The sequence below is a fragment of the Cricetulus griseus genome, chromosome 3 (assembly GCF_003668045.3).
Source record: "Cricetulus griseus strain 17A/GY chromosome 3, alternate assembly CriGri-PICRH-1.0, whole genome shotgun sequence".
In the NCBI taxonomy this organism is placed as follows: domain Eukaryota; kingdom Metazoa; phylum Chordata; class Mammalia; order Rodentia; family Cricetidae; genus Cricetulus; species Cricetulus griseus.
Genome location: NC_048596.1, coordinates 201,088,594 through 201,113,798, shown reverse-complemented (window position 1 = coordinate 201,113,798; position 25,205 = coordinate 201,088,594). Strand labels below are relative to the sequence as shown.

The window sequence follows — 25,205 nt, the reverse complement described above, 5'->3', positions numbered from 1 at the left end:
CACAGATGCTCCCAGGGGTATTTCCATGATGATTTTAATCCAGTCAAGTTGATGATGAAGACTGACCACCACAACCACTACTAGATGCATGACCGTGGAAATGGCCCTAAAACAACAACGACATCCCTCTGTGACTTAGTCTCCCCTTGAGGTCAATGGGGTTAATAACAGAACAGATTGGAGCTGGTATCCAGTAACAAATAAATTATCATTTGTGAAGCGTCTAGACAGAGCACATGCCTACATGTAAAAGCATGGCAAATGCTGTATGTATGTTAAATGAAGTGAATTCGACATTCTTATATTTATGGATAAACAAGTGAAGTATTCCCTTGGCAATCCTTTTGGAGCTAATTCTCTTGAAGTATGTTGAAATGTGGATAGAAGACAGCAAGCTAGATCCCTGCAATCCCAGCGCCCGTCCTAAAGAGATAGTTGTGCCCTACCTGTATCTCTTCAGCCCTTTGCCCTGTTGGTCTCCTGGGTCTGCTGCTCTGTCCCAGCCCAGTGTTCACTGTCAAATGAGGACACTGAAGTTTGTGCCTTGTCATTCTTGTGCTTCTGAGCAGTGCGGTCGTCGTCTTGGGATCAGTTTCTGTACCCCAACTCCCCTTTCTCATTTTCTTCTTTCTCTTCTCTCCCGGCAGGGCGTGGGTGGGTACACAAGGGAGGGGAGGGATATAATTAGCACCCAGGGAGAAGCAGCTCCAGCCTGCACGCTTTTCTGGGACAGCAGTACGATGAGGAGGACATGGGTATGTAGGGACCAAGCTCTTGCTGCCATTGACCCCAGTGTCCTACAACTTTTTGCCCCAGTGCATAACCAAAGTCAAAGCAAGCAGAGGGCCTGGAGGTGGGGCAAAGATCTCTTTGGGTCCCATGAGCTGGGCTGTGTGTCCATGAAGGACCATTGGTCTATATGAGCTGTGATGGATGGGTTGTACCTTCGGTGCCTTCTAGCTGGAAGAAGTTAGGAGAATGGGAGGCAGCCACTTGCCAGGCGTCCAAGTGGGTCCATCTGGGAAGGAAGTCTGGTCCTGTCTCCACTGCACACAACACACATAGGCCAGGAAGAGCCAGCTCCCACGATGGGCAGGGAGCTTAGGTCAGGTAGTAGAGGAGCTGCATCCACACCTGTCTGTTATGCCATGTGGTTGCCAGTGACGTCATTATCACCATCACCCTATCTATTTCCCTCAGTCTTGCTGTTGCTAAAGAGCTGTGTTTAAACAGGGGTCTGGCCTGAGTTAAAGGTCTTAGCTTTACCCTTTCGTCTGGACTGAAAGAACCAGACCTGTTCCTCGAGCTTTGTAGAGCCTCTGGCTTCTCCAGAGGTCAAGACTAGCCTGGGCTACCCCCTTTTTGATTGTTTCTTTGGACACCCAGTTATTTTTAAATGCTGGGGCAGGGTTATGGGAGTAGAAATGTGTTTTCTGTGTCCAGCCTGTCCTGTGAACCCCTGTGACCCTCTGGTTAAGTTCATTTGAACATAAGAACAAAGATTTGAAGCCAGGGTTTCAGAGACTGAGGCCTAGACCAAGGGCACACATGGCTTCTGCACACAGGCGCACAGGCACAGCACAGTCTCCTGCTCTGCTTCTATGTCTGAGGGTTCCTTCTTGCTGGCCCCCGTCCCAGACTGAATTCTGAAACTACTGACTGCCCTGTCGCCTTCCTCTATTCCTCATCATTCCTAAGGAACACCTCTGTCTTTTCCTTTCCTCTCCATTTCCTTCCCCCTTCCTCTCCTTTTCTTGGCAGGATTTCACTCTATAAAGCACAGGGCTGGCCTATAACTTGCTATATAAATTAGGCTAGCACTGAACTCACAGTAGTTCACTGAACCACCTGTCTCAATTTCCCAAGTGCTGGAATTATAGGCACACAGTGAGCTGCAGGCCTCTTCACCGCCCTTCACCAAATGAGATTCCCAGTGTCTCCAGAGTGGCAGTTTGTGGTGATACGGGACAGTCTAGTGATGGTTTTGAACTTACATGAGAAGTGATAGCAGGCTTTTAAACTCAGCATTTCAAATATGAATTGACCTTTATCTGTGCCACAAAGCTGCTGACAGTATCTGCCCCGAAACGTGTTCAGATGGCCATATCTACCCCAGGCATCCTGGCTGCTCCGGAAACACAAGAAGACACTCTTCCATTCCAGTGAGTGGAGCTGAGAATTCGTTGTACCTTTGGGGTGTTTATTGGCACCTACATTGATGGTCAAGAAATGTGTAGCATAAATGAAGAATGAACAATCCAGTAAGCCCCTTGCAGCCAAGGTTGGTCCTGCCTGTGTGAGGCTGTGTGGTTCTCGTACTTGGAGACTATAAAGGTTGTATTATTTGCTTTTGGCTTAGTGTTTGAGATGGAAGGAAGGCAGAGGGAAGTCAGGAACACCAGGAGTGGTTCCCTGGGGCTTTCCTAGCTGGAGAAAGGAGGCTGAGGGGCTGGGACAAGACTGGACCCATTGTTGCCTCCAAGCAGGCTGTGCATTTACGACTTCCCCACCAATACCCAAAACATCCTGACTTTTCAGGTGGGCTCCCTCACATGCACTGGACCTCTATTTGTCCTGTCAGTCCTCCATGGCACCCTTAAAGGTATGGTGGACATGGCTGATCCAAACCTGTCACCAAGCAGTGACACAGGCACCCTGCTCTTCCTACTGAACTCAGCAAAGATGTCCTTTGCATCTCATGGAGTGTGATGCCCTTTCTCCTACTTAGTTAATGTCCAAAGTGTTGAGCCCACCACATCCTAAGCCTAGAGGGCAGAAAGAATAGGACAGCCATGACCTTGGCCTTCTTGCTTCAATAGGAATCAGAGAGTGTATGTCACAGGCAGCCATGTCTGAGTGGATCCTGGGTCTTGTGCAAAGAGGACAGTCTGTGGAGTTGAATAAGAGACACTCCCTCAGGGGTTCTGAGCTCAGTAGGCTATGAGGAGAGTGAGGGGAAGGAAGCAGTGTTCGGGGGACTGGGTGGTAAAGGCAGGACCTTAACCCGGTGACCTGTGGCGGCAACTTTTGCTCTGGACTGAGATCTTCACTCTCACTAGACCCTGATGACAAGTCACCACCCATGCCCCAGACCTCCTTGCAGTTATCACATAAGGTCTCTGCTTCCTTTAGTTACCCATTAGGTGTCTTTACCCTTTTCACCCCACAGCAGGAGGGTGTCATAGAGGAGAGAGGTACATGGTTGCTGTTCCCATGGATGCATGTAGCATCCTTAGTAATCTCCACAGACAGCAGGCAAAGTCCCATGCAGAGCTACAAAGCCAGCCAGCTATAAGTCACCTGGAGAGCATGGGCTATGTCCTACTTCTAACATTCTGCTGTATGGGGGTGGTGCCCCTTGGGGCTGACGTCAAGTTATATGGGCCATGCAGAAAACTAAGTGGCTCTATTGCGAGGCTGGGGTAGGAGCTGGATCAACCACTCACCTTCTTCATGGTAACCAACCTGTGTCACTATATTCCAAGTGGCAGAGATCACAGTAACCAAGAAAGACCAACAAGGGAGCTTGTCAATCTGAATGGGTCAGAGAAGCCAGCCACTTTGCAGTGTTTGTGAAGCAGGCTGGAGCAGGCCTTGAGACTCCATCTAGAAATGGCATGCATGGGAAGGAGGATTGCTTTAGGAAGAGAAAATCCCACGCCTCCCAGTCAGCATGATGCTGCAGTTACAATGCTGGTTTCCCCCTTGCTGACCACCATTCTGAATAATTTATGGCTCCACCCACAGGAGGCTGCCAGCCTACTGAAATGCTGAGATGTTCACCGGAGCAGTTATGGAACACCAGTAAACATAGTCCTGTGTTTCAGTATTCCCATGCCAACTGGACTGCCTCCTGGGTCAGTGTGGTGCTGGTGCCAGCAGGGCCACCTTTCTACAGTGTCACTGGGGACAGTGACTATGATGGCTGCCCTGCTGTCTAGGTGAACTGAAAACAGGATTGGCATTGCAAAACCCTCAGTGATTTCCTATTGGTGTTCCAGAAATAGCTGCCAAGCATTAGGTTTGTCTCCTGCCAGCGCTGTGCTGGGAATCTGGTACGTGGCCTTGTTCATTTTACTTTGTAGACAGTCTTTTGATTTCACTCAGTCCATCCTACAAAGAGAAAACTAAAGCTGGGAGCAATTGGCAAATCTGGTGTACAGTGAACTGACTTTTAAGGAATTGGGGACTAGGGAGGTGACTCAATGATTAAAGTGCTTACCAAGCAAGCATGAGGATTAGCATTTGGATCCGTATCGGTGAGCTCTGGGTTTGATTGAGAAAGTCTGTCTCAATGAATAAGATGGAAATAAATGAATCAAGAAGGTTCATAATTTCAACTTTGGGCTTCCATGTGCATGTGCAAATGCACAGGTTCCCACACACATGCAAACATGCAGATACACATCACACCCACCCAAAATGTAGGTAGTTACATCCCTGGATCTGGCCACTGCTCAAAAACCAGCTGTCTCATTGGCTTTAGCTATCTTTGTTTTGCTGTGAACAGTTTGGTTTTTCACAGACTGAACAAGCTGGTAAAGTAAAGTCTTTGGAACTCTGGAGAATACACACAGTTTTTATTAAAAATTGCCACACAGATGCAAAAGAAAGCTTGACTCCTACAAATCAGAGCATGCTGCTGCTTCAAGCCTGTTTAGTAGAATTGCAATAAGTGGCTCCTAAATCATACAAATACACACACACACACACACACACACACACACACACACACACACACAGAGAGAGAGAGAGAGAGAGAGAGAGAGAGAGAGAGAGAGAGAGAGAGAAAGAGAGAGACCGAGACCTCAGCTTAAGTGTTGACTTAAGCAGGGCAGTGATGACACATGCCTTTAATCCCGGGACTCAGGTGGAGGAGGAAGGTGAATCTCTGAGTTTGAGTTTGAGGACAGCTTGATATACAGAGCAAGTTCCAGGACAGCCAAGGCTACAAAAAAAAAAAAAAACCCAAACAAACCACAAACCCAGAGAGAGAGAGAGAGAGAGAGAGAGAGAGAGAGAGAGAGAGAGGGAGGGAGGGAGAGAGCAGAGACAAAGTTCCAAAGTTCTTGACTTTAGGGTAAGGCAAAAGCAGTGGTGTATTTGAGTAGGAACCATATTTGCATTTTAAACTTGGATATTTCTCTGGCTAGCAGTATGTCAGCTGATAATTCTCCTGAGGTTTGGAACAGTGATGTTGAGCTGTGGCTCTGGGTCAGTTGCCACTGTGAGGGAAGCAGCCAATACCCTGCAGTGTGCTGTGACTGAATTAGAGCAATCTGGTTAGGGTGACACATGCATTTTCCACTTAAGATGTTTTTGGTTCATGGTGAGAATGTTATAGTAAGTTGAAGAGGTGTGTGTGTGTGTGTGTGTGTGTGTGTGTGTGTGTGTGTGTGTGTGTGTTTACACACATACACACATGTGCAAAGAGGCTGTACCAGTTAAAATCTGTGAGGCCTGTTTCCCAATGGTGAAACTGTTGCGTATTACTTCCTTTAAATTAATCCACTAATAGTTAAAGATTATGTGGGAATGCTTAATAAAGTTTGCTTTCTACTGGCTGCAACTGAAGCATTGTAGTTACAGAGTCCCCTTTCCTTAAACAATGCATGCTAGAGAGTAATGGTGGAGCTGTGTACGCTCCCTCCCATCCATGTCTCTCCTCAGATCTCTCTTCACTGGGTGGGCTGCATTTGGCAGGACTCTTGTTTGGCTAGATTCTTGAAAGGGTATTGCCACTGATGTCCTACAGGGTATATGTGGGGGCAGCCTACATGGGTGGGCCTGGCAACAGGAGGTCAGGGGTGGAAGGAACAGAACAGCAGGGCTTGGGCTATGGGAGACAGGTTTGGAAGAAGGTGGGAATGATGAGTCTGTTCTGGGAGACAGAGAGATGTCTCCTAGGAGACAAGACAAGAGCACCTGAATGGCAAGAAGCCCAGGAGATGGGAGAGCTGGGCCATGCCCTCCAGTTGGGCAAGGTGTCAGATTCAGGAAGAAAGGGAGGCTAGACAGGGCTGCTGGCCTGAGGCCCAAGGCCAAGAGGACCTGGCCCCTGTCAGGTAGTGTTGGCTTTGGGAGTGAACATTTGGCCTCTCTTTGGGTTTTAGGTCCAACCAGAAAGATGCCCCCCAGCGCTAGTGCAGTGGACTTCTTCCAGCTTTTTGTTCCAGACAACGTGCTCAAGAACATGGTAGTACAGACCAACATGTATGCCAGGAAGTTCCAGGACCGCTTTGGCAGTGATGGTGCCTGGGTGGAGGTGACATTGGCTGAGATGAAGGCCTTCCTGGGATATGTGATCTCTACCAGTGTCTCACACTGTGAGTCAGTGCTCAGCATTTGGAGTGGAGGCTTCTATAGCAACCGGAGCCTAGCCCTCGTCATGAGCCAGGCCCGCTTCGAGAAGATCCTCAAGTACTTCCATGTCGTGGCCTTCCGGTCCAGTCAGACCACGCATGGGCTCTACAAGGTCCAGCCCTTCCTTGACTCCTTGCAGAGTGGCTTTGATGCTGCCTTCAGGCCATCTCAGACCCAGGTGAGGCCAGTGTGCATTGGTGTGTGTGTGTGCACGTGTGCATGTATGTGATTCCACAAGTGTGTGTGTGTGTGTGTGTGTGTGTGTGTGTGTGTGTGTGTGTGTGTGTGTGTGTGCGCGTGCGTGCGTGCGCGCACGCACCAGGTGCCACTAAATTCCCTGAGACTTCTCTTGGCTAAGCACAGGGTTTAGGATGTCCTTTCTCCCTATCCAGCCGTATTTTTTACAGTGACTTGAGCAAGTCGTTTTAAGGTCACTAGCATACTGTTGACCTTATGATCCAAACATGTTTGTAAAGGATAGTGGGGGCTTGAACTCCAACTCCCAGACAGTTGGAATTCAACCCTTTGCTCAGAGATACAGCTCTTTTCATCCCTTCCTGTTCCATGGCACTTCTTGCACCAGGCTTTACACAGTCTAGCCTCAGGATCCCTGTCGTGTTCACTGAGGGGCATAGACCTGGTAGTGTGCCTTCACCTTCTGGACAGTGAAGGGGTGAGCTGGAATTGCAGTTACTCTTTTGGTCATTGGGACTTCTTACATGCAAAGGTCCACCTGATTACTCAGGGCAGAACTTGGAGGCTTTTCTATGGTCTGGTGCCCCAAGCACCCCCCCCCCGACTCCTTCCAGATGCCCTTAACCTGTTCCAGGAGGTGGATGCTCTAGGTGCTCTCAGCTCCTGGTCCACCCTGCCTTCCATGTCCACCTGTCCTCAGCACTGTCACACTGGCACACAGCCTGGTGTCAGAATCTCAGACTCTCCTCAGAATCGCTCTGTTGATCTGGCACATTGAGGAGGTGGCTGGTATCTGTAAAGCTCTCTAACTCAACTTAAGAAGTTGTGTGCCTAGGTAAGTAAGTTGAGTGCCCTCTGTGGAGAGACCCAGTTACACAGATGCACTATTCTTTATGCCCATGACCATCTTTAAGAGGCTCCTGCTAGGCTCCCAAAGTTCACTTCTACTAGAGTCTGTAATATTCCTCTATTCTGCACAACTGGAAACTCTGGGCTTTTGTGGGAAATATTATCATGTCTCAGGTCCATAGACTTCTGACCACTCAGCACAGATTTCCCTAGTGTTCTAGAACTTTCCAGCCATCTTGTAAGAGCCAGAGGTGGGGTGGTGGGAGAGGATGGCAAGCTAATTCTTGCCTGGGAACTTGTCTGCCTTTTTCCTGTTGAGACCAGTTGAAACAGTGTTCTTCTTCACACTCTTGTCGGAGTTGGAATCAGACTTGCTCTGGTTCCCAGGAGTGACTCAGAGCCAGCTCCCTGTACCACCACCATCATTTCTGCCCTGAACACACAGATACATGGATGATCAGGCACATGTGTGCAATAGCATACGTGGGTGCGTACACACACACACACACACACACACACACACATGAATTCTCAGTGTGTAATCTTGAAAACTACCATTCTAGCAAATGTTACCCTTTGCAGAAGATTTTACAGAGTCCTCTGAAGACCCCAGAATCTGCCAGCAAGAAAAGAAGCCATTTTCGTGTGTGTTCATGTACAAGTAGGAGGCATTACTTTCATCAAAACTGGAGTCAGATTAATCAGAGAAATATCCCTGGAGAGGGATATTCAAATAAGTAAGAGATGTTTTGTGTACCATACATGCTACCTGGCACACCTGAGTAGCTTGTTGCACAGAGAGAACTCGGGGATAGCATGGTATGACAAGAGATGCTGGCTGTTTTCCCTAGAGGAGAAGTGAAACTCAGAGGTTCTTGCTGGCCCTGCTAGGATTCGCTTATAAATGTGGTTGAAGATCATGTGGAGATTTGCCCACTGGCTCACTGAGGAGGAGGACGCTTGGGTGGCTGAGAAACAGCAGATGCATGATCTGGACAAGGAGAAGGGCAGGGCAAGAGCAGGGAGCTGGGGACACCTGGATGCCATCTTCCCTGTTCCTGTGACCTCCTTAGATATTCCATTTTTGCTAGATGGTTCCACCTGGGGCTTTGAATGTTTCATAAGCTACAATGAGTCAGGGCCTGTGAAGAATTGGACATGAAGGTCTGGGCTGCAGCACAGGCAGTCCAACTTGTCGGTTCCCATCCCAAGCAGAGGTAGGGGTACATCCTGAACTCACTTTCAGGATTTTCCAACAGTAAAAATCCAAGGGACAGAGTGTGGCAGTGCAAACCAATGAGGTGTGGCTGATGTTTATTTTATGTATATGAGTGTTTTGCCTGCATGTATGGAAGTCCACTACATGTGTGCTGTGCCCACAGAAATCAGAAGAGGGCATTGGATCCCCTAGAACTGGAGTTCCACAAGGTTGTGAGCCCCCATGGGGATGCTGGAAACCAAATATGGACCCTCTGCAAGAGGAACCATCTATAAAGCCCTGAGGCTGATGCCTTTTAAAAAATAGAACCAAAGGCACTGTTACCAAAGGAATTCTGGGTCACCAGTGCAGAGCTCACCTTCCATAGTGCCCATGCCAGGCCATGGACTGACTCAAATCTGCAGAGAGAGACACACTTAACCACCATCTCTAGAAGCTGAGGTCCTTGGAACTTTTTCTGCACGTGGCCAAAGACTGCTTTAGATGTTATGTGGTCCCTATTGGGTCTTGTCCCTTCTTTCCTGTGGCCATAAAGCTGCAGTGGATGAGAACAGGGAATTATTCCAGTAAACTTTGTTTACAAAAATAGGCAGTGGTTTGATGATCCTCAATCTAGAGCATTTCGTAGAGTGGAAATCATTGTGTTTGCACATCATCTTATTTAACTGCAGATATGCACTCTCATTCATAATTGTGGAGTAGAACTGGGGAGGGAATTGCTGTGTGTACTGTATTGCCACAATGTTCTCAAAAGTCTCCAAAGCATTTTAGTTTGACAAACCTACTTGGAGTCTTTTCATTGTATTGTACTGTCTTTGAAAAGGTCATAGAATCATGTTATCAAGAAGTTGACATAGGTGAAATACAGTTAATAATTGCTTAGGGGTGTAGGAGCTGGAGAGGTGGCTCAGTGGCTAAGAATGCTTCCTGTTCTTGCAGAGGACCCAGGCTCACTTTAGAGCACTCCTATTGGACAGCTCACAACCACTTGTCCCTCCAGTCCCAGGGAATCAGACCCCTATAGACACCTTTGTAGTTGTGGTTTTTTTCTTTTTTTAAAAGATTTATTTATTTATTGTGTATACAACATTCTGCTTCCATGTATATCTGCACACAAGAAGAGGGCACCAGATCTCATAATGAATGGTTGTGAGCCACCATGTGGTTGCTGGGAATTGAACTCAGGACCTCTGGAAGAGCAGTCAGTGCTCTTAACCTCTGAGCCATCTCTCCAGCCCCTATAGTTGTGTTTGTTTGTTTGTTTGTTTGTTTGTTTGTTTTTACTCTCTGGGGCCTGCTACCCAGCTCCCAAATAAATACATGGAGACCTATTCTTACTTATGAATGCCCTGCCTTGGCTTGGCTTACTTCTAGCCTGCTTTTCTTAAATTATCCTATCTACCTTTTGCCTCTTGGCTTTTACCTTTCTCTAGTCTGTATGCCTTTCTTTCCTTCTTACTGTGTGGCTGGGTGGCTGGCCCCTGATGTCCTCCTCTCCTTTTCTCACTCCTAGATCCCTTCCCTAGATTTCTCCTCCTATTTATTCTCTCTGCCTGGCAGCCCTGCCTATCCCACTCCTGCCTTGCCATTGGCCATTCAGCTATTTATTAGACCAGTCAGGTGCTTTAGACAGGCAAAGTAACACAGCTTCACAGAGTTAAACAAATGCAACATAAAAGAATACAACACATCTTTGCATCATTAAACAAATGTTCCACAGCATTCTTAATGTAGCAATCTTAAAATAATATTCCACAACACACCTTCATTCGTGCATACATATCCCCCCTTACCCCTACACACTTACACCTCCACACACAATGACACAAGTTGGGCCTGAAGACTCTAGGCCAGTGATATAGATCACCAATACAGGTCACAGTCATACCTGGTTCCATCTGAGTGATGTAGGGTTTTGACATGACCCAAGGATACTCACAGTCACCAAAGATGGACCTGTGTCTCATGCTGGTGAAGACTACAGGCACAGCCAGTGTGAGACTGTGTAAAGAGGATAGCAAGAACCACGGTCATCTCTGCTAAAGGAACACCTCTTTGCACCAGAATGTAGGTGAGTAAACCCATGCTTCCTAGCTGAGCCCTCCCTAGAGTGCCACTGTAATTGCACTAACCCTTCACAGGTAAGGAGACTCCAGGTCAGGGAAGTCAGGAAACTTAGTCATGGTCACACAGCTTTCCGAAGGTGTTGCTGAGAGCCGAGTTTACAATGCCCTGTGAGAACTTCTTTCCCTCCTACCCCCCAAAGGTGCTACATGAACCCCTGATTGATGAGGACCCTGTGTTCATCGCCACATGCACTGAGCGTGAGCTGCGGAAGAGGAAAAAGCGGAAATTCAGCCTGTGGGTCCGCCAGTGCTCTTCTACTGGCTTCATCATCCAGGTGAGCCAGGGGCTTTGTGGAGGGGGTGAGAGGCGTCAGAAATGGGGGCTGCTGGGGATATGCGGGCATCGGAAAGATGGGAAGGTATTCCATTGAAGTGGAATACCACAGGCCCAGTTAATTCACTGTCTTCTCACTGTATGTCACACTTGGCCCCAGCACTCCGGCAGAGGCCAGTCTGGTCTCACTTTGCCTACTGTGGGGTAGCTGGTCTTTGGAGAGGACACAGTCATACCTGACTCCACCCCTGTCATATAGAGTTTTTGACATGATCCAAGGACCAATGGTGCTAGACATTCAGAGGCACCAAAGATGTTCTGGGATACTGGCTCTAAGTTTGTCTCAGTGGAATCAAGTCTTAATAAGGAGAGTTAGGTAAAGGTGAGAGGGTAAAGAAAAGAAAGAAAAGCCCCTGATAGCTGGAGGGTTTTCAGGAGGGAAAGCCATCAGACTTCTTTATATAGAGTTCATCTAGGACCATGGCAGAGACTGGGCAATGGCTGAAGTCATTGCTTTGAGATTGGTTAGTCCTTGACTATTCTAGGCTGAATCATGAAGGGCCCGCATGCCCCATGCATGTCCCCTGGCACAAATATAGAGATGATCATATGTCATTCAGGCCATTGGGGTGGTTGGAGTCCCATTCTATCTCTGGGTCCATCAACAGAGTGCTGACCTTGACTGTCTGCTGCCTGTTAGTCATTGCTGTGTTGCTACCTCCAACCTTACAGGTGTCTCAAGTGCTGTTACTTGCACTGTGTTCTCTGTTCACATTTACATGACCAGCCCACAATTTCAAGTTAACCTGCAATGAATTGCTATCTGAAAATATCATGCAAAACACTTCAGAAATAACCAGCTCTTAAGTTCTGTGCCTTTCTCGAGTAGGGAGATGGAATCTGAGGTCCATCTGAGAAGTGAGTCATCCATTTGCCCAGCATATCCACACTGTTTTATCAACTCTATGTACTCTACCTTCCCATAAGTCACCTTGCTGTTGTCCACATCAGATCACAGTGCTTGTGCCCAAAATGAGCTGTGTTTCCTTATAATAACCTCCAAACAAAAGAATCATGATGCAGACCACTCAGATTTGTCAAAAAATGTATGGCAGAGTGCTTCTCCTAGATGCAAGGTGAAAGTTCTTGAATTGATAAGGAAAGAGAAATAGAGTTGAATGCCGGGTTGCTAAGATCTGTGCTAAGAAGGAATCTCCCTGTGAAGCTGTGAAGAAGGGAGGTTTGGGCTCATTTTGTTGTCATATCTCAAACTGCAAAAGTTGTAGCCACTGTGTGTGACAAGACACAAGGAATAGTACCGTCTGTCAAATGTCTGCTGGGGGTCATGCAACAATCCTAGGATAGTGGTGATGATTGAATTTTAAAAAGCACTTTGGGGGTGTAAATTGGTAGAGCGCTTTCCTAGCATGCACAAAGCCCTGGATGCGATCACTAGCACCTCATAGCCTGTATGGTAGATCATGCTTGTAAGCCCAGCACTTGGGAGGTTGGGGCATAAGGATCAGAAGTTCATCCTCTGCTACATACAAGATCAAGGCCAGGCTGTCATACATGAAATACACTGTCTAACAAGATATGCTAAAACAAAACAAAACACTTCTGGGTGCCTGACTTCACAGTAGGCTTGTAGGCTGCATGCATCAAATCTTTCTCATGAACCAGGAAAGCGAGGCTCCAAGCATGCTTATAATTGCACAAGCAGTGAGTGATGCAGCCATGCCCCCACTCTAGCACCCACACTCTTGTGTCTCCAGTATCTCTTGTGAGGCGATGTATATAAGCCTCAGGGCTCTCTGGCGTGGCCACACACCTCCAGCATTTCACCTGTGTCTTTCCTGTAAGTACCAGTTATGCACCTTTGTGCAGTTTGCCCATGACTGCATCATGTATATCCTTCCTTTCTCCTCACACAGCTGCTGACAAGATTCGCCTGTTTTACGTCCACAGAGTCATGCCAGTGAGTGTAGGGGGGCTTCTGGCTCATTTTTGTAGAGACCCCCAGTGCACCAGACCCCAGTGACAATGAGTGGAATGTCAGCTGGTGCAACTCAGTGGCCAGATCAGTCACCACAGTGGCCCTCATGTTATTTGAAAAAATCAGTGGGAGAAGCAGGAGGAATGCTGTTGAGTTCCAGGCCAGCCTGGGCTACATAGTGAGACTGTATCTCTAAACAACAAGTATAGAGGTTCTGTGAGATGGATCAATGGGTAGAGGTGCTTGCTGCCAAGCCTGACAATTGAGTTTGATCCCTGGGACCCACATGATGGAAAGAGAACTAATTCCCCCTTGTTGTCCTCTGATTTCCACACACTCACCATGGTGCACAGTGGCATGTTCACAGGTAGAGGCGTGCATGTGTACACATACACATATACACATGCAATAAATTAATGAATTTAATTTTTAAAGCATAGAACTTACTATTGTATAGTAGTGAGTTCTCTGCACTTGGGGGTCTCTGAGCACCTCTCTGGTGCTGCTTCCACATTTCTTGACAGGGAAAGGCTGTTGGCTCAGCAGAAGTCCATGTTACACCATGGCTGCACCTTGAGAAGAGTGCCTGGACAAAGTGGGCAAGGTGCTGAGCAATTTCAGATGGTCTTGCAAATACCAAGGGAAAACTCTCAGCTGCCCATTACTGGTGTTTGAGAAAATTGCCAGTCCCAGGAGGGCAAGATCCTGGCCTAGCTTCGAGTCCCGGTCATCTCCAGACCTGCACAGAAGGCAGTACACACCAGTGACCACAAACTTGTGTCCCAGAACACACCAGTTTTCAGCTGTACTTATCAGTACTGGTGGAGGTCTTTATAATTAGTGTCTCCTCCTAATTTAATTTTATCTTCGGCACCCCTCCACACAAAACCCAGAACATCTGTAATTCCAGTAAATGATTTATTTTTTTTTTAAGATTTGTTTCTTTTCGTTTTATGTATATGAGTTTTGCCTATGAGTGTACGTGAGCCACATGTGTGCCTGGTGCCTGTGGAGGCCAGAAGAGAGTATTGGATGTCCTGGAATGATTACAGACTGTTGTGAGCCACCGTGTGAGTGCTGGGACCAAACATAAGAGCAATCAGTGCTCTTAACCACTGAGCCATCTCCCCAGCCCTAGTAAATGCTTACTGTTCTCTGTACTAGTCACTTTTCTTGTCACTAAGACCAAACACACAACAAGAAGCAGCTTAGGAGATGTTTCTGCTAGTTCAATGCTAGGCAGACACAGTGGCAGCTCAGGCTTGTGTCAGTGGGACATTGTGTTGATAGTCAGGAAGCAGAGAGCTCAATAGAAAACAGAGACCAGGATATAATACTCCAGGCCAGCATACCACACCCTTCAAGAAGGCCCTACCTCCAAAAGGTTCTATAACCTCTCAGAACAGTATCACCAGCTGGGGACCAACTGTCCAAACACACAAATGTGGAGAACATTTTGCATTCTAACCACCTACAGAAGTAGCCATTTGAGTATGTAGTCACCATGCCCATATAAACAAGACTGACAGAAGCCATATGGGTAGAGACATAGACAATCCTCATGGCTCTGAGAGTGATGGACATTCTCAGTCTCATTGCCCCAGGAGGCTCTTGAGCTCTGGGTAGAAACACACCAGCTGATGTTTTGACTTCAACCTTGTGGTCCATGAACACAAGAGCCACCTATGTTATGCACAGGCTTCCCTCCTATAGCGTTAGGTGCCAACATATATGTCTGTGGTACATGCAGTCATTTTTTAAAACCCTGGAGCATAGTGTTTCTGAAGCTAAGTGTGAATGCATGTGGAGTCAAAACAGCTGTGTATTACAGGAGATCCATGACAGGTCAGGACCCACAAGCTTTCTGGCCATTGCTGAGCCCGGTGGCTCTGTTATTCTACACTACTTCTCAGTGAAGTATTGCTCACTCTTTTGAAGGCTTTCTTGCTAAATCACATTCCTGTGCATTGACCTAAACACAGAGCTGGGCCTTCATGTTCGCTGTTCTCCTCAAGGACACTTGTGCTTGGTAGATGACCTCCAAACTCATCAGACAGGATGGGTCTTGACATGGTAGCTGGGTCTTCCACATGCTCCTTCTGGGTGTTCCCCGGAGAGCATTGTTGGTAACCCAGCTCCTAACAGTTCTGCCATGATCAGATTGCGCCAATGTCAGCATGATGCAGGGAAGGGCAGGCATAGGAGAGTGGTGGTGTCTGTTGAGCATCTGTCTACAGAAGTCTCCAAGCACCTCCAAGAACTTCTACTCTCCTTAGGGGAAGGGACTGGTCATTACCCTACATCGACTCCATCCTCTTCCCACATCCAATCCTTTGGTGACAGTCATGGAGCTGGTCTGGATAGTGTGTTAGGGACTGCCTCCTAAGCTCAGTAGCACTTTGCTTCCCTGGCCCTTGGAGTGTGTCTGACCTCCATTGTGTCTCAGGGATGGTGAGACAGAGGAGACCCGTTCTGCCTGTCTCTGAGCTGACTAGTCATTTTGCCCAGTGGGCAGTACCTATATAAGAACATGCCCAGCCCTTGAAGTGACCCTGGCCTCTATTTTTTTAATTTTATTTTTATTTATGTTTGGGAACTTAGAAGCAGGTTTACATTACTTTTGACTGCCAGTTTTGCCTTCTGTAACTGCTCCTTTCCCACCTAGACTTTTCCTAAAAGAAGCTTCCAGGCTAAACCACTCCAGCTGCTCAGGTTTTGGGCTGCCATGGTGGTGACCTAGGACTGCATGAGGCTGATGAGACAATGGAGTGGTTTCCCAGTGTTCTCTGACCCCGTCTTTCCTGCAGCTTCAGGCTATAGTCCATGTTACCCTTCACTCTCTGACCTCTGTGCATTTCCATTCAAGATCTATGTCCACCTGAAGGAAGGCGGTGGCCCAGATGGCCTGGACGCTTTGAAGAACAAGCCACAGCTCCACAGCATGGTTGCCCGGAGCCTGTGCCGGAACGCAGCTGGAAAGAATTATATCATCTTCACAGGGCCCAGCATCACCAGCCTCACACTGTTTGAAGAATTTGAGAAGCAAGGTTTGTCCTATGGCCATCCCAACACAGCCAGCTCCTTGGGGAAGTGGTGAATGGATAAGGAGGACAGGAGTAGTGGCTAACACAGACTGTATAAGTGTCTCTGCTGCCCTGTGTCTGGGTTCTGGTGACCTCAAGGTGTGTGAGTCCTGGGCTCACCATCTAGAGACAGCATTGGCACAGAGCTCTGCCAGTCTTCTGGGCACTCGTGTGTGTGTGTGTGTGTGTGTGTGTGTGTGTGTGTGTGTGTGTGTGTGTCCTTTGCTGTATGGTTCTGGCCATCAAAGGCTTGGAGGAAAAGCCCCAGTAAGAAGGGTCTGAAAAGTACGAGAATTACCCACCATCACTAGTGAGTCTCCTTCCCATCTGGCAGAGACCTCTGTGGTCAGGAACAATCCCATGGGCCTCAGAAAGGTCTTAGGTTTCTTGGGGCAAGGGGTTCTCTTTGTTCTTTGCGGACTGGATAAGCCTCCATGGCTTTCATAGAAGTTGGATGTAAAAATGAAGACCTAAATGCTAAGCTGTGCTTGGAGACAGCTCAGAAATTATCACTTGTAGATAGAAGCTACTAGAATGGAGGCATTGTGCTCTGCCACACAGTGGGTATCAGGCCTCAAAACTAAACCCTCCTGTATTGTGAAGGAATTAAGCAGCTTACATCCCAGGCCTTGGAAGCCGTGTTGAAGTGAGGGAGCAGCCCACCTCTGTGCATTGCAGGCTAGGTAAGGGTGACCCTCTGCACTGGCTGGTGCAGGCAGGCTCAGAGCTCATCTGTGGCATGAGCTCTGCAAGAGATCAGACTGAGGGGGGAAGGAAAGCTACAGGAACTGATCCTAGAACACATGACACAGCTGCTTTGGAGGAGATCTGGCTCTCCATGAAGCACAGTGGGGAGCTAGCCTGCTGCCTGTCCGTGGAGGCATGTATATAGAGGTGTAAGCTTTGATGGTGTGCATATATTTGTGATGGTCTACTCCTGGATTTGCTATCAGCACTAAGAGTTGGATTCGTGGGGGGGGGGCAGTGCCAGATGTGCAGAGCAGCATGAGTATTGGTACCAGAGCATGGCCTGGACCATTGGGGCTGTTTCCCCAGGAGTCAGAAGTGTTGCTTCTGAGATTCAAAGGTAAAGGCATTCCCTGGTTCAGCAAACTAGAAGATGGACAAAGAACTCTGGCTGGAAGAGAGTGACTGAGTATGGGATTTTGTCTTTTTCTAAGGTTAGGTAATATAAAAATGACATCACTATAAATTTTTGGAAGCATGTAGGGTTACTGAGCTCTTTGCAGTGGAGTACCATGTGCTTTGTCTACAGTGACAAGAGCCCTAAGAACTGCCAGGCATGTCGTCCCAAGGACTCTGGCTACATTGTTGGGCCATATTGTTGCATTTATCTATTACTTACATTAGTTGTGGCCTTAGTGACCTCAGGGTGAGTTCCTATAGAGGAAGGGGTCGGGGCAGAGAGGAAACACCTCAGCAGCTGCTCCTGGAGGGTCCTGCTCTCACCAGTCTCTCCTTCCGTGGGTTGTGGATTGGGTACCCTGACAATGGCACATGTGAGATTTTGCATCTTTCCTGCCAGGGATCTACTGCTGTGGCTTACTGAGCTCTAGGAAAAGTGACTGCACGGGCCTCCCTCAATCCATGTTGACCAACCCTGCCACCCCACTTGCCCGGGGCCAGCACCAGATCAGGACAAAGGGAAACATGTCTCTGATCTGCTGGTACAACAAGGGGCACTTCCGCTTCCTGACCAACGCCTACTCCCCTGTGCAGCAAGGTGAGTCGGGAGTGTGAGTATGGGTGTAGGAAGTGGGGGGCATCTAGAGCACAAGCCTGGAGGACCCTCATGCCGTCTGTGTTGATAGTGGTTTGTTGTTCTGTCCTGGGAAGGGGCAGGGAAGAGCCTCATGAACCCTCAGCTTGCCTTGGCAAGCTGGGAGGATTTGATTGACAAGTGCTTTTGTAGCCTCACCTGCTTGTTAGGGTGTGATGATTCTATTGTTTGGGGCGTGGTGATGGGCTCCATTCTGGGTGAGATCTGTAGATCATTTTATCATCACAGACTCCTGGAAGCAAAATGCCTGTGTAATCCAGGCTGCCAGGCGGCCTGCTGTTTTCCTCACTAATTCTCTGGGGACTTAAAATCGATTCAGAACAGAGGGACTTAATTAGCCTAGAGCCTGTATTTAAAGTAACTGACAGTTAAGACAGTGTTAAACTGCTGAGAAAAAAAAATTGAGAGGTTGCAAGAGAATCTACAGAGATGCTCCCAGGATGGTATGTTCACAGCAGTTTGCATTCCTGTGTGCATGCTGGGTGTGTAGCATGCATGTCCCTGAGGTATGGCGTGTGACGTGTGTGTGTGTGTGTGTGTGTGTGTGTGTGTGTGTGTGTGTGTGTGTGTACAGTGTATATACGGTCATTTACATGTGTGGTTTACATGTGTAGTTCACATGTGCAGTGTGTGTATGTTTATGTTCTCCACATAAATGTATGCTTCTGTAGAGTCACCTAAAGCTAGCCAGCACAGTGGGAAACCCTAAGCATGCCCAGTGCACATGGTGCTAGGAAGGACACCTCCATCTTTGTCCCTGTGTCCCACAGAGGCTGGGCAGACAGTGCATAAGCAGGCCAGGAGACAGGCATCACACAGCAGCCATTGGTGCAATGGAAGGGTGGGGTCCTATGCATTTCCTTTTGGTCCCCAGGCTCTGCTGGTTGTGAATTGTGCCATGGCTTTGGAGGTGCATTGTCTGCACCCCCTTTGTATGTGTAGAGAAAACATTCTGGGGTAGATGGGACAGTGGATGGTAACGAAGTGGGGAAGGTAGGGAGTTTTCTTCCATCTCATGGTCCCAGGAGAGTCCCTTGAGAGGTGTGAGGGGGTTGACCTGGTGTGGAAGTGGTGTCCTTCTTGTTTCTCTGGGACATGGCCCCACCTACACTGTAAAGGGAACAGAGAAACTGCCACTGTTCCCCTCCCAGCAGCCCTTGACCAAGTCAACCAGTATGTGGAGGAAGAGAGAGCCCTGCTTTCCCTCAGCTCCACTCAGGCCTGTCATGGCAGTAGTCTATATGTGCCTCTTAGAGTTGCCTGTGGGTATGTCCTTGTCCCTGTGCCCCCATGAAGCTACAGAGTCTTGGTGGCAGATGTCTTTGCCCTTGCTGCCTTCAGTGCCCCCTCCCCCCGCTCTGCTAAAGCACCTGACGGATGGTGCCGATCCAGTTCTCACCCCACCCCACCGCACTCCACGGAACTGGGCAGCCAAGAACATTGGGAAGCTGTTAAGTGCCTGGAAGGGGACTGAGCTCCTGTCTCCCCTACAGGTGTCATCATCAAGAGGAGGAGTGGGGAAATCCCCTGTCCGCTGGCTGTGGAGGCCTTTGCTGCTCATCTCAGCTATATCTGTAGATACGATGACAAGTATAGCAAGTGAGTGTGTGGGCGACCTGTGTGCGTTTGCATGGCGGTGGAGGGGGTGTGGAGGGCAAGCAACATGGGCATAGTGGTGTGTAGGGTTCATAGAGTCGGCCCAGACATGTTGAAGGACGTAAGATTGGAGCACAAGGACCCCTTCCCTGCTCATACCCCAGCGTGGGCATCTTGGCATACAGTTCAGCCTCTGTCCTCTATGGGCATTGTCCATCCTGCCCCCTCCCATCTGTCCACAATGCCAGGAGTCAGCTCAAGGTCTTTTTCTGAGTCCTTGGTTCCTTTACACAAGGATGCCTGAGATCAGGTGTAGGCTTGTGCTGTGCACACACAGTGTACAGAAGGCACATGCAGTGTGTACAGTAGATGTGTGTGGCTTACATGTACGTAGAGCCAGCCTGCTAGGTGTCCTGGTTACCAGAGGAGGCTGTTGAGCACATAGATGCCTCCATCACAGTCTCCTACCTAGAGCAAAGCTGCTTCAGCTAACCAAGTAGCCGAGCTTGGCTTGGCTGCCTCAGGGGAACCTCAATTGTTTGGCCTTTGATCTGGTCGGGAGGGAAGAGCAAGACCTGTGTCTTCTCTGGAGCATCTAACCTTCCTGTGAGAAGCCACTGCTTCTGCCTTGACAGGATACCTGCCACATCAGTGTCACAGTGTTTCAAAGTGGTGGTGGTTTAGTGGACACAGGGTGTAGTGTCCTGTGCTAGACACTCTGGTGGTCTTCAGACATGATGAGGCCAGGATGCAGAGAAAATACATAAGGAAAGAAAATCCTGTGATAAGGTTCTGGGCATAAATAGTGTCCTCAGGGCGAGTCCCAGGGTCCTGCATCTTCCCCAAGGAAGGACAAATGGATAATGGAAACATCTGGAAAAGAGAGAGCACACCGCAGGCCTGGAGCTATGGGATCAAGCAGTTCAGGTGTGGATGGGCCTAGAGAAGGACTTTGGGAAGAGGGATGCTGGGGGCTGCGGTTGGGCCTGTCAGAGCCCCACCTTCTCTCACATCCCTAAATAGCTGCTTCTTTCTCTTCATTTTCCTTGAGTGAAGTTCACTGTGACGGAGCCCTGCCCACAGCTGGTCCCTGGTGCCCCCACCAAATGGGAGTCTGCAGACACTGGCAGAACTGTAGAGTCTGAGCTCTTCTTCCCTGGGAGCTGTAACCAGCTTGCCTGCTATGTGACTTTTCTGAGGAGAGGTGGGCAAACACCTGTCGACCCCAGATTGGGCACTAGTGACAAATTAAAGAAATAGTTCCACCCAAGTCTAACCTGGTGAACCAGTGAGTTTATCATGGTCACTTAACAGGAGCGTAGGTGACAGCTCACAGAACCTGTATTCCTGGAGCTCTCTCAGCTGGTTGGAGAGTCTCCCTTTCCCAGTATTTGCCAGGGCTGATGTAGCCTTGGGATGGGACCTTGCAAACCAACCCCCACCCCACCGAGTTCCAAGAGCTCCCTCAGCCTTGTGGGGTTTGTTTCTTCCTGCGCTTTGTGGGTTTCATTTACTTCCTGAGTCTTAAAGAGCTCCCCTCCACCAGGGAGTGTTTAAACCTCGGGAAATAGCTTCACAACATTGTACCTCCCCTCTGTCCCCAGGTATTTCATCTCTCACAAGCCAAACAAGACGTGGCAGCAGGTGTTCTGGTTTGCCATCAGCATTGCTGTCAACAACGCCTACATCCTGTACAAAATGTCAGATGCCTACCACGTGAAGAGGTACAGCCGGGCACAGTTTGGAGAGAGGCTTGTCAGGGAGCTGCTGGGCCTGGAGGATGCATCACCAGCCCACTGAGACTGTGCTGGCCCAGGGGTGGCAGGGACAAAGAGGGAGCCTGTCACCTGCCTGCTTATTGTAGGGCCACGTGTGGCCAGAGGGTCTGCTTTCAGCACCCCCTCGAAAAGGGGGCTCCCCAGAGCCTGATACAGGTGACTGGAGAGGCTGTGACCTCAGAAGGTACCAGCAATAGGACCGGTGGACCATGCTCTGCTCCCCAGAGCTTGAGAGATTATGACAGGCTAAAGTTCAAACCAGACAAGCTTGCAAAATGGACCACTCGGTGCCACCACTCAGCACCTAGGGATGTGTGTGATCACCTTAGATGGCTCCCTTGAAAGAAGAAATGCAATGTGGTGCCATTAAAACTCAGCTGATGAGACAGGAACGGTTGCAGCTTGCTGACTACAAACAGGGTGTTCCTGCTGCGTCCTCCATGGGGCTGCTGGAGGGCAGGGCCAAGAGGGAACCGACAGGTTCACAGTGAAGAGCGATGCCGTTTTTTTATTTTTCAATATATCTTCAGGTTATTTTCCTACTGTTGCTTAAGGTCTACTGTAACAAAATGTGTCCGCTCCTCTCCCGCCCCATACACCCTCACAGTTTCCTGCATGATCACAGTTCTGTGTCTGGCCTGTGACAGTGTAGGAAGGGCCAGATGCGGCTACACCTACCGAGGCCTGGGGAGCCTGCAGGCTGTGCACTTTGTCACCATGTCATTGTTGGCAGAATTACTTGTTTTGAGAAATATGTAGCATTGTGAAAACAAAACCCCCCACCATCCTTTCTCCGTGTGTGGTGGTCCCCCAGAAAGGTACAGCTGGATTGGGAGGCCCTGGCTAGGGAACCACATGGTGACTCGGCCTGGGGTTGGAGACTTCCCACAGTGGGGGCAGGCAGCAGCTGACAGGAAGGCATGTGGAATCCATCAACCCAGGCCCTTCCTGTCAGAGGTTGACACATCCCAGGGAGCCTCAGCCCCAAGGCGAACCCACTGTCCCCACAGATGGGAAACAAGTGATTTCTGCACCTTGCAGCCCCTTCATCTGATCTCCACAGCCACCTAATTTCTTTCAGATACACAATGTCCTCAGTGGGGGCTCTGGGACATTCTTCCTCATTCATTCAGTGAGCTGAGGTGAGCTGGCAGTATGCCCTTCACACCTTGTCACTTCTGTGTCCTCTCTCCCCACAAGTACCCTCACTTGTGGTGGGACCTGCGATGCCACGGGTCGTGGGTCCGATTTCAGATTGTGTTTAAGATAACCTTTGCTGTACCCTTAATCAGATTGAAAGCACTTTTACCACATGGAGAAATATATTTTTAATTTGTGATGCTTTTCTACAAGGTCCACTTTTTCTGAGTTCAGGTGTTTCCAACACTTAGGGAGACTTACGAAGGCCAATGACTTTTTCTTTTCTGTCCAAACAAGAAAAATAAAAATAAAAGTCTATTTAGATGTTGGCTGTTAGTATGTGGCATTGTTTCAAAGGCCAGGGTTATAAATCTATGCCTTTGACCTTGCTTTCCCATTGTGTGGCCAGGTATGGGTGAGCTGAACTGTTCTTGGAATCTTGAACCACTGAACAGTTAATAAAAAGAAATCAGTTAGGATTTGGTGTGTGTGTGTGTGTGTGTGTGTGTGTGTGTGTGTAGTTCTGAGTGTCCACACTTCCAAAAATACTAAATGGGAACTTCCAGAAATAAATGATCTACAAGTTGTAAACTTTTATTATAACACATTGCAACAGTTGTTGTGTTTTATGGCTAACTTCTTACTCTGCCTAATTAAACTTTATCGCAAGAGTGTAAGTAAAGGAAGAAACATAGTGTGTAACTCCAGTACCCACGGATGGTCTTGGGTCTTAGAAACATAATCCCTGCTGAGGGATGGATAGGGACCGCTGAGTCTCCCGACTATAGTTTGTACCTGAGGCAGGCAGGTGGCGCTGTTCTACACATTTCCTTCTGTGAACTGCAGGAGCCACTCAGGGTGGAGGTGCTGTTGTGGCTCTGTTTGCCACCTGTTTTCTCTAAATAGTGGGAAGATTGGGGGGGGGGGGGCACGACACTGCAACCTGTGAGGCATGTGTGGGTTGAAGAGCTTTTCTTTATTTCATGAAGGTCAGAATGGCTTGTGGTATGGGGTTAGAAAGCCTTCAGGCTTGGGCCTTGCCTCCACAGGTGTGACTTGGAATGGCTTCAGGGATCCCATACACACACACACACACACACACACACACACACACACACACACACGCATATGACATAATTAAAAATAAGTATTATAGAAGTTCACCTGGAGGCCCCTTGAGTTTTGCAAGGTATGAAGATGGATGCATTCAATCCCATGCATTTTTAGGTATCTGTTGAGGACCTGGCTTAAGGGCTGTGCCAGGATTTTCATTTGAGGCTTTTTTTATTTTCCCCGTCATTTTGCTCTGAGGCTCCAGTGCAGAGCAACATCCAGATCCATTGGAGAACAGTATCCATTCAAACATGCAGGCAAGGTTCTCTGGGATCCTAACAGCCAAACCAAGTGTCCAGTCCTGACCTCACCCACAGCTAGAGCCAATGACCAGCAAGGGTTCCCATAGGGCCAGGAAGGGAGGTCCACATCAAAGCCAAGTGGAAGGAAGGGGTGAAAGAACTGGGGGTGATATGTGATCAGCCCTGACCCAGGTGGGTCTGGACATTGGCCTCTGAGTGTCTTGGTCATTTTTGAATAGGTATTATGTACCGGGCTTTTTCTTTTGGACTACCAACCAGCTCCCAAACCATGACACACAGACTTCTCAGTAGTTTTGAATGCCTGGCCGAGCTTAAGCACATTTTTGGCTAGCTCTTTTAACTTAAATTAACCTGTTCATCTTTTGCCTCGGGGCTTACTACCTTTCTCTGCAGATCTTCCTTTCATTGCTTCTGGCTGGCTGGCTGGCTCTGCCTGGCTTCTTGGCCGGGAACGTCCCTCTTCCTCTCCTCTCATTCTTCCCTTCTGAACCTAGATTTCTCCTCCTATTTATTCTCTCTCCCTGCCAGCCCCACCTATCCTTTTCCTGCCCAGCTGCTGGCCGTTCAGCTCTTTATTAGACCAATCAGGTGCCTTGTGGAGGCAAGGTGAAATAAATACAACACCTCTTTACATAATTACACAAATGCAGCATGAACAAAAGGAACACATCTTTACATCGTTAAACTAATATTCTGCAGCATAAACAAATGTAACACATCTTTGCCCAGTTAAAACAATATTCCACAACAGTATTAGATCTGAGTGGTCCCAGGGCTGGATGGGGTCTGATGGGTGTATGTTACTGAGAGGCAGCCTCCAGCATGCAGGGCAAGACGTGCCCAACATTCAGTGCTGGCTAGATGGAGGCAGGGCACTTCCAGAGGTTGGGGACAACCTGCCAGAGGCAGCTGGTCCTGAAAGTTGCTTTCAAGGAGCGCTGGCACCCCGTGGGCCTGGGCAGGACACCTGTTTGAAGTACTGACCCCCAAGGAAAACACACGTCCAGGAAGCCACACCCTTACTCTGGGCTCACAGGAAGAGCTCACATCCCAAATAGTGATGATCCCCATTTGCACTCAAGCACACCCTGCAAGGTTAATGTATTTACTTACAAATTTCACAGACCATGAGCTAAGTCTGGGGTCTTCTGTGTGACGTACGACCCCTGTTATGATAGTTCAGGTATCCGGTCATACTTGTTTCTTCAACAGAGTTTACATCCCAAAACTAAAATATAGTCACATCCATTTGTGTTTTCACTCTTCTGGTTTCTTTTCTGAGGACATGGGAAATATGCTCACCCAAAGCACTGGGTTTGCTGGTGAACTAGCTGCTATTAAAGTTTGGATATAAAGTGTCATTAGGAATGGGTGTATTGAAGGCTGGGTCCCTTGGAGGTAGTGAATAC

At 48.5% G+C, this 25,205-nt stretch overlaps 1 protein-coding gene across 1 annotated transcript in view; it reads left to right on the top strand.

The window, feature by feature from the left end:
- Pgbd5 (piggyBac transposable element derived 5) overlaps positions 1-21,322 on the top strand; it is a 58,497-nt gene extending 37,175 nt beyond the window's left edge. The window contains exons 2-7 of the mRNA XM_027404849.2: positions 6,114-6,541; positions 10,893-11,027; positions 15,889-16,069; positions 17,652-17,849; positions 19,400-19,505; positions 21,107-21,322. Coding sequence (XP_027260650.1) covers positions 6,114-6,541; positions 10,893-11,027; positions 15,889-16,069; positions 17,652-17,849; positions 19,400-19,505; positions 21,107-21,302 — 1,244 coding nt within the window. The 3' untranslated portion in view covers positions 21,303-21,322. The remainder of the gene's footprint in view (positions 1-6,113; positions 6,542-10,892; positions 11,028-15,888; positions 16,070-17,651; positions 17,850-19,399; positions 19,506-21,106) is intronic.
- Positions 21,323-25,205: the final 3,883 nt, after the last annotated feature.